This window comes from Rhinatrema bivittatum, chromosome 1, assembly GCF_901001135.1.
Source record: "Rhinatrema bivittatum chromosome 1, aRhiBiv1.1, whole genome shotgun sequence".
In the NCBI taxonomy this organism is placed as follows: domain Eukaryota; kingdom Metazoa; phylum Chordata; class Amphibia; order Gymnophiona; family Rhinatrematidae; genus Rhinatrema; species Rhinatrema bivittatum.
In genome coordinates, this window is record NC_042615.1 from 510,048,214 (window position 1) to 510,065,356 (window position 17,143).

Here is a 17,143-nt window from a genome sequence, read left to right on the forward strand (position 1 = left end):
AATCATCCATACCCTTCACTGATCTTTTCTTTCAGTGCACTCACAGCTAGTTGAAGGACCTAGGCACAGCACAGCATGGCACAGCACAGAGCCACTTATATTCAGCCTTTGGGTTACAGTACTGTAGAGATTTAAAAATAGTGCTGTCTTTAATTATACTGAAAACAAACTGGCAATGAATCTAATAACTGCTAGCACTTAAATAGTAGCAAACTTACTTGTGAAATTTCAAATATTACACTAGACTCTAAAACTCTAGTACACCTCCTATCAGGAAAATAAGAAGCCAAGCTGCTATAGATCCCTATAGAGAAACTACATGCTAGCAGAATACCTTGTCTTGGTCACACATGCAGATCACAGACAAAACCTTACCCAACACAGACTAACGAGACCTTAAAATGAAAATAGAAATATGCAGACAAATTGAACTTGAAACTGCAACAAGCCAGACTCTATATGTATGCAACAATGAAAAAACAGAAACATCATCATTCCACAAAATCAGGAAATATAAAATATCATAAAGCTAAAACCATACTTAGAGAAAGAATAAATATTTCAAAGCAGCTGATGAAAAGAATATCTAATAATTAAGAACTCAAATAAAAATGTTTTAAAATGTCCTAAAAACCTACAAAATAATTCAAAAAAGCAGACTCAACAAACACCCAATAATGAAAACAAATAAGGATAAAAAAAACAATCCTCTGCTCTTCATTCCTGGGAACTTTTGATTTCTTGTCACCCTGTCATTGTCATGGATTAGCATGGGAAGGTGATGCATAATCTTTCTTCTCTCTCTCTCATATACACTCTCCAACACACACACTCGCTAGCTTACTCATTCATGCTCACACACATACATGCTCACTCACTCCCATATGCTCTCTCAAATACACACATACTGAATATGTATCTCCACATGCCTCTCACACACATTTGCTCACTTTGTCCCCAGTACATACAGACAACAGCAGCCTCCTCCTTGGACCTGAATGGTGACTCTCTTTCAAACATATTTACACAGTCTCTCTCTTGCACACACACACACACAGATGCTGTCTCTCTCACATTCATGCTGTCTCTCTCACACACACAAACACATGCAGTCTCTGTCTAACATACAGACACTCTGTATGATACACATATATGATGTCTCTCTCTCTCTCTCTCTCACTCACACACACACACACACACACACACACACATGCTCTCTGCCTCTCTCTATTACAAACAAATGCTTTTTGTGTCTCTCTCTCACATACATATGTACTCCATCCCTGTCTCTCTCTCTCTCCCTCTCACACACACACACGCACACATACTCTCTATCTCTCACATACATGCACACATACACACACATTCTCTTACACTCACACACCCACACAGATGCTTTCTGCCTCTCTCTTACACACACACACACACACGCAGACACATGCTCTCTGCCTTTATCTCACATACACATACATATGTACTCTTTCTCTGTCTTTCACACATACACATACACACACACACACACACACACACACACTCTCTCTCTCTCTCTGTCTCTCTTACAAACACACTTAAATACACACACATGCTTTTGTTTCTCTCTCTCTCTCACACACACATCCTCTTTCTCTTTCTTTTCCCAGATGTGCAGGGTACAGGCAGCTAGCAGCCTTCTTTCTTCAACCCCACAGACCGTGATGCAGGAGCCTCCTCCTTTGGTCATGCAGCATTCTCCTCCTTTCCTTGCGTGAGCTGGCCGATATAGCTTCAGCCTCCTTCTTTCACTGTGCATTCCAGCTGACACAGCTGCAGACTATTTGGGTCGTGTAGACCTCATCGACTCTTCTCCTTCTTAGCAGGAGCTATGGCTGAGACTCAGGGCATGGGCCCCATGTGCTGGGTGCTAGTGATGAATCTGGGTCAGCCAGTACCATTTTGAAAAATGGTGCAAGCAGAACAGGAGTGAATGTGGATTGCTACTGTCTCCACTAGACTCTAGGCATTAAAATTAAGGCCAAGGGGATAGCCCAGAGAGATTGGGATGTGATTGGGAAGGGTTGGCCATATTTTCTAACTGAAGTGGGGCGTAGTTTCTGAGGGCATGCTCAAATGGGATAATATATTTTGGTACATTCTGGGCTAGGAGGGGCAGTGGAGGGAGGTAGGTGGGAGGGGGCCACTAGACCCAGAGAGATTTCCAAATCAGGGGATTGGGGGGATTGTAAAGGACCTTGTGGCCACTTTAAATGAAATTCCCAGGAGCACTGGCATGTATGGTTTTTTTTTTTTAATATACCGACATTCGATCTGAGATATCCCATTGGTTTACATTCAGGTACTGTAGGTATTTCCCTATCCCCAGAGGGCTTGCAATCTAAGTTTTGTATCTGAGGCAATGGGGAGTAAAGTAGGGATGTGCAGCAGGGATGGATTCGTCCCATTCGGTATTCGTATTTGTCGGGACCCAAATCCGTTGCATCCGTTCTCGGGGGACCCCGATCCGTTCATTAGTTACATATGTATTCGTTTCCCAAAAACCCCCCATCCCAACCCTTTAAATTTAATTAACTACAACCCCCACACCCTCCTGACCCCCCCCCCTCCAGACTTGCCAAAAGTCCCTGGTGGTCCAGCGGGGGTCCTGGAGTGATCTCCTGCACTCGGGCTGTCGGCTGCCGGTATTCAAAATGGCACCGATAGCCTTTGCCCGCACTATGTCACAGGGGCCACCAGTGCCATTGGTCGGCCCCTGTCACATGGTAGGAGCAATGGACGGCCGGCGCCATCTTGTGCTCCTGCTGCTCATAAGGTTGACTTTTACCCATGTTACAGCTGGACAATTTTCAGACAACTGATTTCCACGGATGAAATGCTTCTTTTCTTGTGGAAGTCATTAAAGTCAATTGTTTTGAAAATTGGCCTCTTTATCTCCCTGAGCCTCAACTCTAATCTCCGGCTCTGTCACTGATTCAAATTGAATTTACCCAACTGTAATTGTGTACTGCTAATGATAATGTTCCTTTCCCTCTTTCTGCCTTGAAAGCTGACATACTGATCTCTAGGGGAGTGGGAACAAATGTTATAGTGGGGGTGCGGAAAATTGCTTTTGACCCCTAGCACTCACCTTCCCTTCCAGCTCCCTTACCTATTGGACAGTAAAACTGGCAGCCAGACTTTCTCTCCTTGAGATGACTGCACATAAGCTTCTTACATTTAATTGTCACCGAGCATATTGGAATCCTTTCTGGATGCTTGAAAATTATTGTTTTCTTTATCATCAGCCATGCTTGTTACTGTGATAGCATCACCAACCTTCAATAATTTGCCTCCTGCTCTAATGAAGGGTAAAGTATTTCCTTTGTAAATCCATTTCCCAAGAGAACTATTTCCTGTGAGGCAGCTCATAGGGTAAATTATCAGTATTATTAAACATGAAAATGCTTAAATACTCACAGCTTCATCGAAGCCATCAACACTGGGATAGCTAGGAGTTCTCAGCCTGTAGAGGAAATGGCCGTGTAGATTCTATGAGGCTTCTTGGCAAGACAGAAGCAAGGTAAGATTTGCAGGGGGTTTCAAAGTTATCAATTTATTCTGTAGATTCATACATGCAGTTGAATAAAATGATTATCCCTCCCATTTTGCCGTCATGCACTATTGACAGACTTGCATGGCATAATGCGCTCAGGGAGAAAGTCAGCATAGACTTTGAAGACCCCACTCAGCGCAAGTTTCAGCCCAGTCCTAATTCAAGCATCTTTCTGTCTGCTATTGCGCTGTCCAGTATCAGCTGGTTGTACTTTTCTCTGTAGCTGTATTTTGATGACAGTTTTCGAAGGGATGATAATAAAATCTGCAATATAACTGGCAAGCTGGGAGTGGAATAAATGAAAGGTTCCTTGAAAATTGAAAGTAATGTTTGGAAAGAGTTTAATAAATGAGCTTCGGTGTTTAAAATTCTATAATTAGGCATTTGGGATGTAAAGATCCATTAGCCTTGTAGCCCAGACCCAGGTCTGCACCAATTTGTAAAGAATAAATTAATAATGGCACCAATCTTGGTCTGCAAGTGCAATGTCTAAATGTACCTTGAGCAGGATCGCTCCTACCTCGTGATGAAAATCAAAATATGGAAACAGCGCGGAGGGAAGAGATCAGGGGCAAGGCTGGAGGGTGTTTTCTTTTTCTCTGACAAGGGGCCCCACATTTTATTTTGCTTTTCCTTTCATTTTTTTATTTTCATTTTTAAAATTGAGTTTGGTGTTTCAATTTTTTGTTTTACATAAATGAAAAGAAACAAAGCAAACAACAAACGAAATAAAAAAAACTAAGAAAAAGAATGTGCACACCCGAATAGCCCGCGTTATTCGCAGTGCAGGCGGCACTTTCTTCCTGTGCACACTGCAGTTCACTCTCAGTGGGAAATCACCTGCATTGCTTTTTCTTTAGAAATTTGCACCTGCTAACAGCACCCAGCAGCTTTTAACCGGCTTTATGTGGGGGTGGCCAAGACAGGGTAAAAAAAAAATATTTAATGCAAATGCTTCTATTCCGTCTTTCAAAAACCCGAAAGGGGACAGCAATAAACTTTAAAATATACAAAGGAAACCAAAAGTACACGAGCTGCTTTCCTCCCCTGAGCTAAAAATGCCCCTGATAATGCCTCTTTTTCAGGGCTTAATTTGTAGACAAAAAAGAAGTGGAATTGTGGAGCAGGGAGGAGTCAGGATGGGGGACGATAGGCGACAGGCGGAGTGGGAACAGTGGGGCCAGGGCTGAGTGTGACCTGTGTGAGGGAGAATGGCCAGGCTCAGGTGTGACCTGGGTTGAGTGTGAACTCTCTGCTAAACACACACACACACACACACACCCACACACATACACACACACACACACGCTCTCACATACATATGCAAATACACCCAGTAGCAGCAGAAGCTGGGCTAACAGGCATGCACTTCCTGCCTCTTTGACCTTGGCTATTTCCCCTCCTAGCCTCCTCAATTGTGTCAGAAACTATACAAAAATCAAAATCCTCTGGTTGCTCTCATCTCAGGATAAACAGTGCCAACACTTTCTGCCCTGTTTCCTCTGGGGCCTAGGGGGCCAGAAATGATCCATGCCACAGGCAGCCCTGCTCTATTTCTGCAGGGAGCTGAAACTGATAAATACACCAGCTCTGCACGTTTTCTGAAGGGGAGCCAGAACTAATTTTCACCACTGACTCTACTCTGTGTCCTTGAGTGCCTGGGGGGAAAAAAGGTGACAGAAGGTCATTCTGGATTGTTCTCTCAGAAATTAAAACAGACACAAAAAGTGGTTGCATTATCACATGCTTGAAACTTGTGAGCTGTAGTGCTAATCACCAAGGACAGGGTTGAAGCCTTGATGACTGGCACTGCTTCTCATAAGGTTCACACTTGTGCTAATTTAGCCTCTTTTGAACTTGTTCTTTGCTCTGCAGAATCTGCCTCAGTCTCACCCCTTCCCGTCCTGCTCCCCGTAAAACCGGATGGAAGGGGCCAGGTTAGGGAGCAGAGTGGCTAAGCCCCTCCTCTCCTCTTCCCTGCAGGCTGCCTGAAGGAGAGGGGCTCCAGCAGGACACCCCTGCCGCTTTGCCTTGGAAGTCTGAATAGAAATGCCAGAACCGTCTTCCTGGCCCACGTTCCCCCATCAAATTAAGCCCTGCTCTTTTTAACCTGGCTGGAAGTATGCGCACTGTGAAAGCAGGTCCAGTGTAGACAGCTCTCAGCTAATCAATATTTCAGCTAAACAATTTTCTCCTATTATTAGGAGAAGGAGAGTGTTGACAGTAGAACTGTGCATGCCCTTGTGTATCTGTTCAAGAGTCCTATTTTATGGCAGGGGTAAAAGCTGAGGTCAGATACTGTATATACCCCACCTCCACCCTTCTGGGGGCAAGGTCTGCTGACAATGTGATCAGAAAAGAGTAGGAGTGGATAAAGGGCCTTAGGAACTTTATCCAAAATTTGCTGGAGGGCCCTTCCCCAAAATTAAATCACTTGGATAAGAAAGGGGGCATTTTCTGTAATAGGGCCACCTGTATGGAACTCTCTTCCTGAGCAATTACAGGCCCCGATGTGATGTGATGATTTTGTGTCTTTGTGCATCAGCAGATGATCTTAGCTGTGCTGTGCTGTGCTGTTTTGCATACATTTTTTGTGCAGTTTTCTGCTAACTGATGTAATTGCCCGATATTATATCTTTTGACATCGCACTATAATTTGGCAAAGACATTTTATTATGTACCCCTGTTCCAGTAGATGGACATCTATGGAAAGAAGATGTCACACTGGATCCTGTGGCCAACTCTTTTCCGCTTTCTCTTAGTCCCACGGCCCTGATTTGTCGGGTTCTCACTTACAGCAGGGTAGGGATACTTCTCCTGGGCCCAAGGTGTTGGGGGTGGTTCTCAATGTCTATATCCGGGGGAAGGCTCTCTTCACGTTCAATGTGAGGAATGTGAGTGCCAACAAAATACTCTGGACTCTCAAGTTGGGTGTCCAAAAAAAAAAACTTTACTGTAGCAATTCTTCAATAGCTGCAAGCGGCACTTTGCACATCAGTTCTTGGCATAAATGGCTTGCATTCACAATTCACCAAACCTTTTATATTTGTGCAAGAGTCTCTCAGTAAATGGGCCAGGGACATAACTCACCCTTTAGGTAGCCCTGGATTAACCATTAAGCAAAATAAGCTCGTTGCTAGGGCACCAAGGGAAAGAGGGCACCACAGAGTGCTGAAAATTTGCAGTTTTTCTGTTGCCTCTTAGTTATAAGTAACTAATTTGCCTAGATTGCTTACTACTATTTAGTGTTAAATAAATAAAAATTAAAAAAAAGATGATATTTAATATAGTTGTGGGGTCTGGTCTGGAAGTAAACTGAATTTTTCTCTCTTAATTCAACCTTCAGCAATGAATTGTCAGTTAAGCAATGGAAGGGCCTCAGGGGCACCATTGCTAGGCTGTGTTTAGGGTATCAGTTGGCCTTAATCCGGCCCTGCCTCTAGGACTTGGAAAAGCAAGACTTCCCAGCTGGACAGGGATATCCTATCTTGGGAGGAAAGAAAACCCTTTGAAAATATTGACGGACAAAAAATTACAGGATCTCAGTATCTGCCCAAACTCCCACTTGTACCTCTTTTCCCCAGGGTGAAGGCTCCAGATAGGGGCCTCCAAATATAACAAAAAGATCTTATTCACAGCGCTGTGTCTCCAGATGACAAACAGGACATTTTGGGTGAAAGTGTCCAGGCAGTAGGGAACAAAGCAGCTCTTCTGATTTTCTGCACTTCAGGACAGGAAGTGATGACAAAACTTCCCCCCAAACATACAGCAAATCTTCATAAAAAGGTAAAAATTGAAACCCTCTGAGCCATCCATGATTTGCGTGACGGAAAGCAGAAGAGTCCTCTTTTTCTGGCCTTCCCAAGAAAAAGGGCTCCCTGAAAGTCTTCTCACCCAGGCCCAAAACCAGGGAATGCATAGAAAACCTCTCAAAAAGCAAGTCCAAAAATCCCTTAAACAACCCTAGTGCACCTTTACTGGACAGGCTGTGTATCAGCAAGGAAACTGCTCCCTTACTATTCAGTGCAGTTTGCAGTTGATAATCTACTCAGGAAAAACATCCCCTTCTCCTCTGATTGCTAACTAAAAATGCCACACCTTGCAATGCTGCAAGCTGCTTTTATACCAGCAGGGGCCGAGCCATTCCAACAACCTCTGTGGAGGTGCTGTTCTGAGAATGGTGTACTCCTCTAGCATCTATTTCCTACTCCCGGCTTCTTAAAATTGCATGTATGTGACCGATTTTGCGCGAACAAAGCTTTTAAAATCTACCTTTAAGGGAGAGGTACAGTATAGGGGATGAAATTCTTAAGCATAAAAGAGGAGTGGGAACTGTAAGATTCACCCAGGCTGCCTAACAGCCTTGTACCTGTCCTGTGTTTTTGTCTGCAAATGTTTAAAGAATACATTATTGGGTGAATCAAACCTATTGTGTTTTAATTCTTCTGCAGTTGGGTTCCCAGTTGGATGAAGGTCATCAGGGACAGGCTGAGCTAGTCTCGATTCTGCTACCTACTGCATCTTGGGGTTAGTAATTCGTGATTTTCTTAGGAAAATTGAAAATATAACTTGGTTACTTTATTATTTCACGAATAGTCTTAACTATTTTATTATGTCCCTTTATGTAACATAGGATTTTTGTACCTCCCTGTGCCTAAAACCTGTAATTCTTTTAAGGTTTTGTGAGCAGGGGACTTCCAATAATGGCATTGATTTTGAATAACACTGGGTCTTCTTGAACATGACAGAAACATTTCTATCTGGCGATGCACTATTATTTATTTCAGAGACAGAAAAACATGAAACATGACAATGGGACAGTGGTATTGGAATTCATTCTGCTGGGACACTGGTATCTTCTTTGCTATCCAAGGCTCCTCTTCACACTGCTGCTTATTATTTACATCCTAAGCCTGATGGGAAACTCCCTCATCATCTATATTATTCAAATGGATTCCCGTCTCCACATCCCTATGTACTTCTTCCTCTGCCACCTCTCCCTCCTGGAGATTCTATTCACCTCAACCACCATTCCCACCATGATGATTGTCTCCCTTGGCCAGAGGAAGAGAATCTCTGTCCCAGGCTGCTTGGTACAAATTTTCTTCCTCCACTTCTTGGGCTGCACCGAGTGCTGTCTGTTAACTGTGATGGCCTATGATCGCTATATGGCCATCTGTAGACCATTGCATTACAACATGGCCATGAGGAAGAGCATTTGCCTTCAGTTGGCAACTATTTCATGGGCTGGTGGCTTCTTGGATGCTTTGGTGCTGACTGTTGTGACTTCTAAGTTGCCCTTCTGTGGCCCCAATGAAGTAGCCAATTTTTTCTGTGATATTCCACCACTATTGAAACTGGCCTGCGTGGACACTCGGGCCAATGAAACAACACTTAGCTTGGCTGGCTCATTGCTGGCACTCATCCCATTCCTCTTCATACTTGCATCCTACTTCCATATCATCTCAGCCATACTGAGGATCAGTTCATCCCAAGCTCGTTGGAAGGTCTTCTCCACCTGTACTTCTCACCTCACTGTGGTCAGTTTGTTCTATGGCACAGTCATCTTTACCTATGTCATACCCTCATCCAGTTACTCCATTAACCAGGACAGAGTAGGGTCTTTAGTCTGTACTGTGTTCACACCCATACTAAACCCCCTTATTTATAGCCTGAGGAACCATAAAGTTAAAGAAGCCGTAAAAAAGACCCTGTGGAGGAAAGTAATGACCCCATCTGACTTGTTCATGAGATGACAAATGCCCCCCCAAAACAAAACCACTTGAATCTAGTGTGAATAGGGGTAGTAAAAGAAAGAAATATTTACCTGGTCCCTGGGTAGCGTTGACCTCTAGTTGGGGTTCTTGAGTGGCATGGGACCTGGCAAGAGAAGGCAGCCCAGAAGTAGTTACATTGGAAAGAGGCTTGTTGTGGTGAGGTCTGATCTAGAAGCATGTGGAGTAGCTGGGTTGAGGCAGGTCTGGAAGGCTGCTGGAACGGCTGTGAGTCACAATTGAGAGCAGCAGGAGCATTGGGAACCTCCCCGAGGCACTGGCAGGACTGGGAAAGAGGGGTGAACCTGGCTGTGCTTTGATGAGGGCTATGACAGGGCTGAGGCGATGAAGGTGAAAGCCTTAGGAGTAGGGGGAACTCTCTCAGCATTAAAGAAGCAGGGGATGGGAGCAGAGCTGAAGGACAGCACGGCGTTCTGTGTTCTGGGGTCCTGGTCATGGCAGTGGTGGAGAGGGAAATGCGCAACACGGGAAAGCAAATTTTACTTAGGGAATAGCCACTGCTATTGATTGCATCAGTAGCATGGGATCTTCTTAGTGTTTGGGTAATTGCCAGGTTCTTGTGACCTGGTTTTGGCCTCTGTTGGAAACAGGATATTGGGCTTGATGGACCCTTGGTCTGACCCAGCATGGCAATTTCTTATGTTCTTATGTTCTTATAAAAAGAAGCATGGCAAGCGTCCGGAGGCCTTGGGAAAGCCCACAGTATGATGATAAGATGCAGACCGCAATCCGCTGACATCAATAATGATGTCAGCGGGTCATCGCAGTCTCTGCCTGAGGAAAATTTTAAAGTTCGAAAACCAGAATAAATACTGAAAAATAAAATTAAAAAAACACCTTAACCGAAGTGGGAGAAGCCAGGGGATGCTCCAAATGAATTTTGAAGTCCTGGGGAACATCTCAGTGATTGTGGTATTGGTATATGTAAAATCACATTAAAAGCATAAAAATATAATAAATCAAATAAAGGGGACCCCTGTCAAGCCTTTGTAAAGGGCCCACATTTTTTTTAACAATTAAAATTGACCCACTTCTCATAGAGTGATTTTGGGGGTTTAAAATACAATAAAAGCATTAAGGGGCAGATTTTTAAACGAGCGCGCATGGGGTACATTTGTGTGCGTTACCCGGCATGCACAAATGTACACCCGATTTTATAACATACGCGCGTCCCAGGGCTTGCGCGCGCCGCCAAGCCTATGCAAAATAGGCTCGACGAGCGCCGGAGGGTTTTTAAAGGGTTACATATGTATATTACGCGCGTAACCCTTTGAAAATCTACCCCAAATGTATTACTTTTATAAATTCCCTGTGTCTTTACCATCTATTGAACTTCTTTTCCCTTTATTGGAAACCCCGAAGCCTTAACCGTCAGCCATCATCGTGACAGTGGAGAAACAACTAAAAGTAAGACAGTCACTACGTGCGGCTCAAGTGTAACCTCAGATTGGGTTTACCTGGTCCAGCCAAAAGGCAATGGAATTTGGGGCTTGACTGATTTTTGACTTGGCTCACGGAACCGGAACCATGGTGGCTGTAAGACAGATACTATTTCTCTTAGGAAAGGGAGGTATGAAAAAATAACTCAAAAAGTGCAATTGATTTGAATTTTTATTTTTATAAATAATTCTCGTTCAATATCCCACTTCCCCTCGCTCACCTTTTTTATCTAGCTCTGTTTCTACAATAGATGTCTACCATGTACTACCACCGTTTCTATGAATGTCTATCCACCCTGTAACACTCATTTTATTTAGGAATGTTTTACATGTAAACCGTTGTGAATTAGTGATTCTCACATGGAATGACGGTATATCAAACATTTAAATAAATAAATAAATTTTAATTGAACTATTGCATCAGTAGCAAGGTTGTATGTTCTTGATACCTGAGGAATAACTGTAGGCATTTCATATTCTAGTCATTGTTAAGGTCTAAATACGTATCTCTTCTAAAATCTTTTCATGTAGCAACACCTGAAAATCAGAATATAAAATCAATCACAAAAATAAATAATTATTTACTGCAAGAACCTAAAGACCACTTGACCAAGCCCGTCTGCTCTGTAGTGTTTCCCCCTGTCTATAGTGTCATCACACACTCTCTGTATGGAAGACAAAGTGCTGTAAACACTTGTTAACAAAGAAGACTTGATGGATACTCACTCCTTTATGTCAGTATCATTTATTTGTGCTTCACCTCTGTCAGCTTAATATATGATAAAGTTTAAAGATTGTGAATATTTGCAAGGCTTAAGGATCTGTTTTCTCTAAATATGCATTCACACACTTACGAGTACCAGCTAAAATAATTTACGGTAGGTTATATGCTGATATTAATTATTTTCTTGGAAGCCACGCACAAATTCTCACTTACAAATGCATCTATGGCCTTGTCCCTTCATATCTAAGTTCTCTTCTCCAGCTCTTCAAACCTGCTTCTTCCCTCTGTTCCCAGTTCCACATTATACTAATCAGACCCCATATCAGGTAGGCCCCCTCTTTGTTCTGTATATTTTCACTGCTAGTTCCTCACTCCGAAATAAATTTCCTTTCAAAATGCAGGATACTACCTATCTTCCTGCCTTCTTTTCTAAATGAAATGCTTAACTTTTTTCACCTTGCCTAATCCTGGATCCTAATTTCCTCAGCATTTCCCTCCTTGGCCCACATATTCAGGTTCTTTGTACTGCAACTTGAGGGTTATCTTCACTACTTATTGTAAGGTACCTTGGAAAAGGTATCATATAACATTTCATTTCTATTAGTAAAAATGTATAACCTATCATTAAAATCGTCCATTGTTCCTGTAATCCCAATATTTAAAAGGGACTCCAGGAGAGATCTGAGAAACTACAGACTGGTGAGCCTGACTTCAGTGCTGGGAAAAATAGTGGAAACTATTCTAAAGATCAAAATCACAGAACATATAAAAAGACATGGTTAATGGAGCACAGCCATCATGGATTTATCCAAGGGAAGTCTTGCCTCACAAATCTGCTAAATATTTTTGAAGGGGTTAATAAACATGTGGATAAAGGTGAACCGATAGATGTAGTGTATTTGAATTTTCAGAAGATATTGATAAAGTCCCTCATGAGAGGCTTCTAAGAAAACTAAAAAGTCATGGGATAGGAGGCACTGTCCTTTTGTAGATTGCAAACTGGTTAAAAGACAGGAAATAGAGAGTAGGATTAAATGGTCAGTTTTCTCAGTGGAAAAGGTAAATAGTAGAGTGACTCAGGGATCTGTACTTGAACCAGTGCTTTTCAATATATTAAGTAGTAGCTGTTGGGTATAGAATGTGATACCTCATATAATATCAGAGCCTCTATGCAGTTGTGAGGGAGTGCTCACTTCAAAGGTGTCAATTGTACACCGGCGTTAACCATAAAATACTTGAAATTGGTTTAACGCAAGAAGACCTTTTTCATATAATCATCTTTTCTGGGCTTGACTACTGTAATTCTCTTTATATAGGTCTCCCAGATAACACACTTCACTCACTTCAACTGATCCAAAACGCAGCAGCACGTATCTTAACAAACTCTTCCATAAAAAATCACATCACTCCGATACTTCAATCATTACATTGGTTACCAATTAAATACAGAATACAATTCAACATCCTGTCCACTATACACTCTCTCATCTACACTCCTAATTCAATTACCTTATGTTCCATTCTCCGGATTTACAAACCCACCAGACATCTAAGATCACTGGACAAAAACCTCTTAGACATCCCATCACCACGACAGGCCCGTCTTGACATCACCAGAAAAAGATCATTCTCTGTCATTGGACCAATCTTATGGAACGCATTACCAGACTCTTTAAGATCCATATCCAACTCCAAACACTTCAAAAAATCCCTAAAAACACATTTATTTCAATCTGCTTTCCATATATCACACACTAAATAACATAACTACTTCTCCATCACACAGGGCACAACATTATTATATATTGATTTATTTTTTATGTAAACTATTCATTGTTTTAGATTTTATTTTTATTATATATTTTTGTAATTTTGAGCTTTTATAATTTGATAATCTTTATGTTCTTTTAAATTTAAATCTTTATTTACATTTGTTTTTTATTTAGTTATGTAAACCATTTTGATTAAACACTGTTTGTAAAGACGGTATACAAACACTTTTAAATAAAATAAATAAATATATGCATTTATGTTATAATGCTTACTATTTGATTGTAATATCTGAACATGTTACAAATGTGGTCAGCAACCACAGTCACAATATTTTCATACCATGGCCAACCATTCCTAACCACTGATCAATCACTACACTCACAGCATTGTTATCCATGGCTTGTCACTCCCATCTAGCTTCATCAACCACCTTCACGGTATCATCATTACATGATATTTTATGCTTTGATTATTCTGTTGTGTACTACCTTGGGCAACCTTCTGAAAGACAGGGAAGCAGTATATAAGTGTCTAAATAATAAAATAATATGATCAGCTATCCATAGTTAGCAATCATAGTACCTTGGTCATCACTTACAGTCATATTAATGTAGAATGATGGTCAGCCATTGTCAGCTATGCTCACATACCAAAATTACAAAATGGAGGAATAGCCTAGAAGTTAGTGCAGGAGGCTGTGAACCAGGGAAGCCAGAGGTCAAATCTCACTGCTGTTCCTTGTGACCTTGGTCAAGTCCCTTTACTTTCCATTCCCTCAGGTACAAACTGAGACTGATTTTCAAAAGCATTTACACACTTAAAACTGGGTTTTAAGTTTTCTCTACTGAGAAAACTGACCATTTGATCCTAATCTCTGTTTCCTGTCTTTTAACCAGTTTGCAGTCCACAAAAGTACATTGGAAACCTTTCATGGAGGAGTTTGTCAAATGCCTTTTGAAAATTCAAAGGATAACAATATGGATTAGATGCCCTGAAAAAGTCCAATTTCTGAGCTTTATTAGAATGGAGACAAGATCTTTTTATGTGTGCCCGACTCAGGCCGAGTTTCGCCCCACACAGGGGCTGCCTCAGGGGCTAAAACATAAAAAACAAATATAACTCAATGTACAAAATAAATAACAGAAAATAATTTAAAATCAAAATTACATCACAGAAGGTAACACATAGATTCTAAAAAATGTCAAAAACTGCTCAAAATGACTGGACCATGACAAAATGAGGAAATGAACATGTGTATTAACTTCTTCAAAAAAATGTAGCAGATTTGTGAGGCAAGAGTTTCATTGGTTAAATCCATGCTGGCTATGCCCTATTAAACCATGTCTATCTATAAGGTCTGTGATTTTTTTCTTTAGAATAGTTTCCATGATTTTTCCCTGCACTGAAGTCAGGCTCACTGGTTATAGTTTCACAGATCACCCCAGAGCTCTTTTTAAATATTAGGGTTACATTGGCCACTTTCCAGTCTTCAGGTACAATGGAAGATTTTATGGATAGGTTACAAATTACCAGTAATAAATCTGAAATTTAATTTTTAAATTCTTTCAAAACCCTGTGGTATATACCATCTGGTTTGGACAATTTGCTACTGTTCAGTTTGTCAATCTGGCGTACTACATCTTCCAGGTTCACCATGATTTGGTTCAGTGCATCTGAGTCATCACCCTTGAAAACCTTCTTAGGAATGGGTATCTCCTCAACATCATCATTTGCCAGACTGGAGTTAGGACTTGACTACTCTGTCCCTGAAGGTCTCTCCTACATACCTCTCTGCATCAGCTCCTCCAGGTTTGGCACTCTAGCCTCCAGAGATCAGATTTGTTCTCTGAGAGCCAAGCACTCTTTGCACTAGGTGCACACATACAACTTCTCACCAACAGGTAAAAAAATCATACATGTGTCACTTGATGCAAAAGACAAGAAGGCCCTCCCTCTTGCTGCTGGACTGCTGCCTTCATCTTAATTTTGTTGAGTTATTAGTTAAATTAAGGTTGCTAAGGGAATAGGAATGTGTAAATTAGAGTCCTTTAAATGTACTGATGCAATCTCTATTAACCGAGAAGTGACCTGTAAAGGGCTAATTAAACTCTTGCTAAAGGCTGTAGCAATCGATCCTGTGTTTTTTTTTTAAAAACCTATTTGAATTTTGTCTCTTGCTTTTATCATGAGAGAGAGAGGGAGAGAGGGAAAGAGAGAGAGAGAGAGGGAAAGAGAGAGAGAGAGAGAGGGAAAGAGAGAGGCCCTGTAAGGGCCAACATGTAAGTTTACTATTTATACCACTGTAAGAGGTGGCACTTTTACCTACAATTAAGCTAAGTAAAATCAATTCATCTTTTACCTTTCATCACTCCAAATGACAGAAAATCTTCACTGATGTCAACTTTGCTGTTTGGACCTCTGACTGTGTATGTAAAACTGCCCCCAAAACATACCCCACTCCCCCAAACCTCATCCCGAGTTATAAGTGCCCCCTGAAGCAGCTCTAAAGTTATCCCATTAACTTAGCAGGATAGAACTGAAATTTGGCTAGATTAGCTGGTTAACTTAGGACCCCTCAGAACACCTCTTTTTATATCTGATTAGATTTTAGTCAGATAAAGGGCTCAATATTAAAAAAAATTGCCATTTAGAAGAATAACCTGTGATTATCTATCTAAGTGACTTTGAATATTGACCTCAGAAGTTTTAATGGGAGCCCAAAATGGAGAATCCTCATGTGACGGATCTTAAGCAACATAAGAAGGGAGTAACTATTTTTAAACTATTGCGAACTGTGTAAGAAGCTGTGATTTTGCGGTCCATATTGAATAAGTTGGATAGCACCGATATATCTATTTAGTGATGAATGGAGAAAAATAAGCGGCTACATTCAAACCAAGGAAAATGTAACTGTTTATCTTTGTATATCAGGGTATAGCTGGATATGAAAAAGAACATCCAAAAATAATAAATGGATAGCTGGATATATTGATGTCTTGTTAAAGTATGGATGCACACTCGCTGCTTTAAAACTCTACCCTTTACTGATCAGTCTCACATAGCCGTACAGGAACGTTAAATGGATACATTTTATAATAACCATTTATCTATATGTTAGCTGTTTATAACATGTGTGTGAAAGGTGTAGGCTCAAAATGCACCCTTTAGGACTTCAGAAAACATCCTAAATAATGGTGGTGTGTAGCAGGCTGCAAGATCTCTCCTCTGGGCCACAGGAGGGGAAATTTAAGGACCTGAACTCATGCCTGGAGCCACATCAGATGAGAGTTCAACAGGTAAGGTACATTTTTCTTCAGGGTTATCAAACTTCAATTGAGGGAAGGGTTGGAGGATGTTTGTTAGCTTGAGACCTAGAAAGTGCAGGCATACTGAATGTTGTGAATGTGTTCCATGAACTACAATCAGCAGGGATATGTACAGTTCCAAGTGTTCCAAGGGAGCCAGGTTTGTAGTGAGGGTGATGTGCAGGGAAGGAACATTTATGAAACTCACCTTTTTCCTACAGACAAAGCTGGACAAGGCATGACCTCGAGGCCCTGAAGGCAAGATACCATGTCCTGTGCCGGCAAGAGCCTGAAGGAAGTCATTATGTGATGTGTACAATATTTTATTCAGTACACATCTATATGGAAGCTAACTGTGCATAGGTAGGTATGCAATGAGATAGACTTTATTGAACTGTCAGAACATACATATTGCCATGCATGTAAGTGGGACAATACTGTCTTGCTTGTATATAAGGAGTATGGAGTATACAGAATGCATGGATGTAATATGACATACACAGATAAGATCTACTGTTATC

The 17,143-nt window shown here is 41.4% G+C and overlaps 1 protein-coding gene across 1 annotated transcript; it reads left to right on the forward strand.

Moving 5' to 3' along the window:
• Nucleotides 1-8,385: 8,385 nt before the first annotated feature.
• LOC115098306 (olfactory receptor 10C1-like) lies at nucleotides 8,386-9,342 on the forward strand. Its single transcript, XM_029614835.1, has one exon. It carries the CDS (start codon nucleotides 8,386-8,388, stop codon nucleotides 9,340-9,342), a length of 957 nt encoding a protein of 318 aa, XP_029470695.1.
• The last annotated feature ends 7,801 nt before the right edge of the window (nucleotides 9,343-17,143 follow it).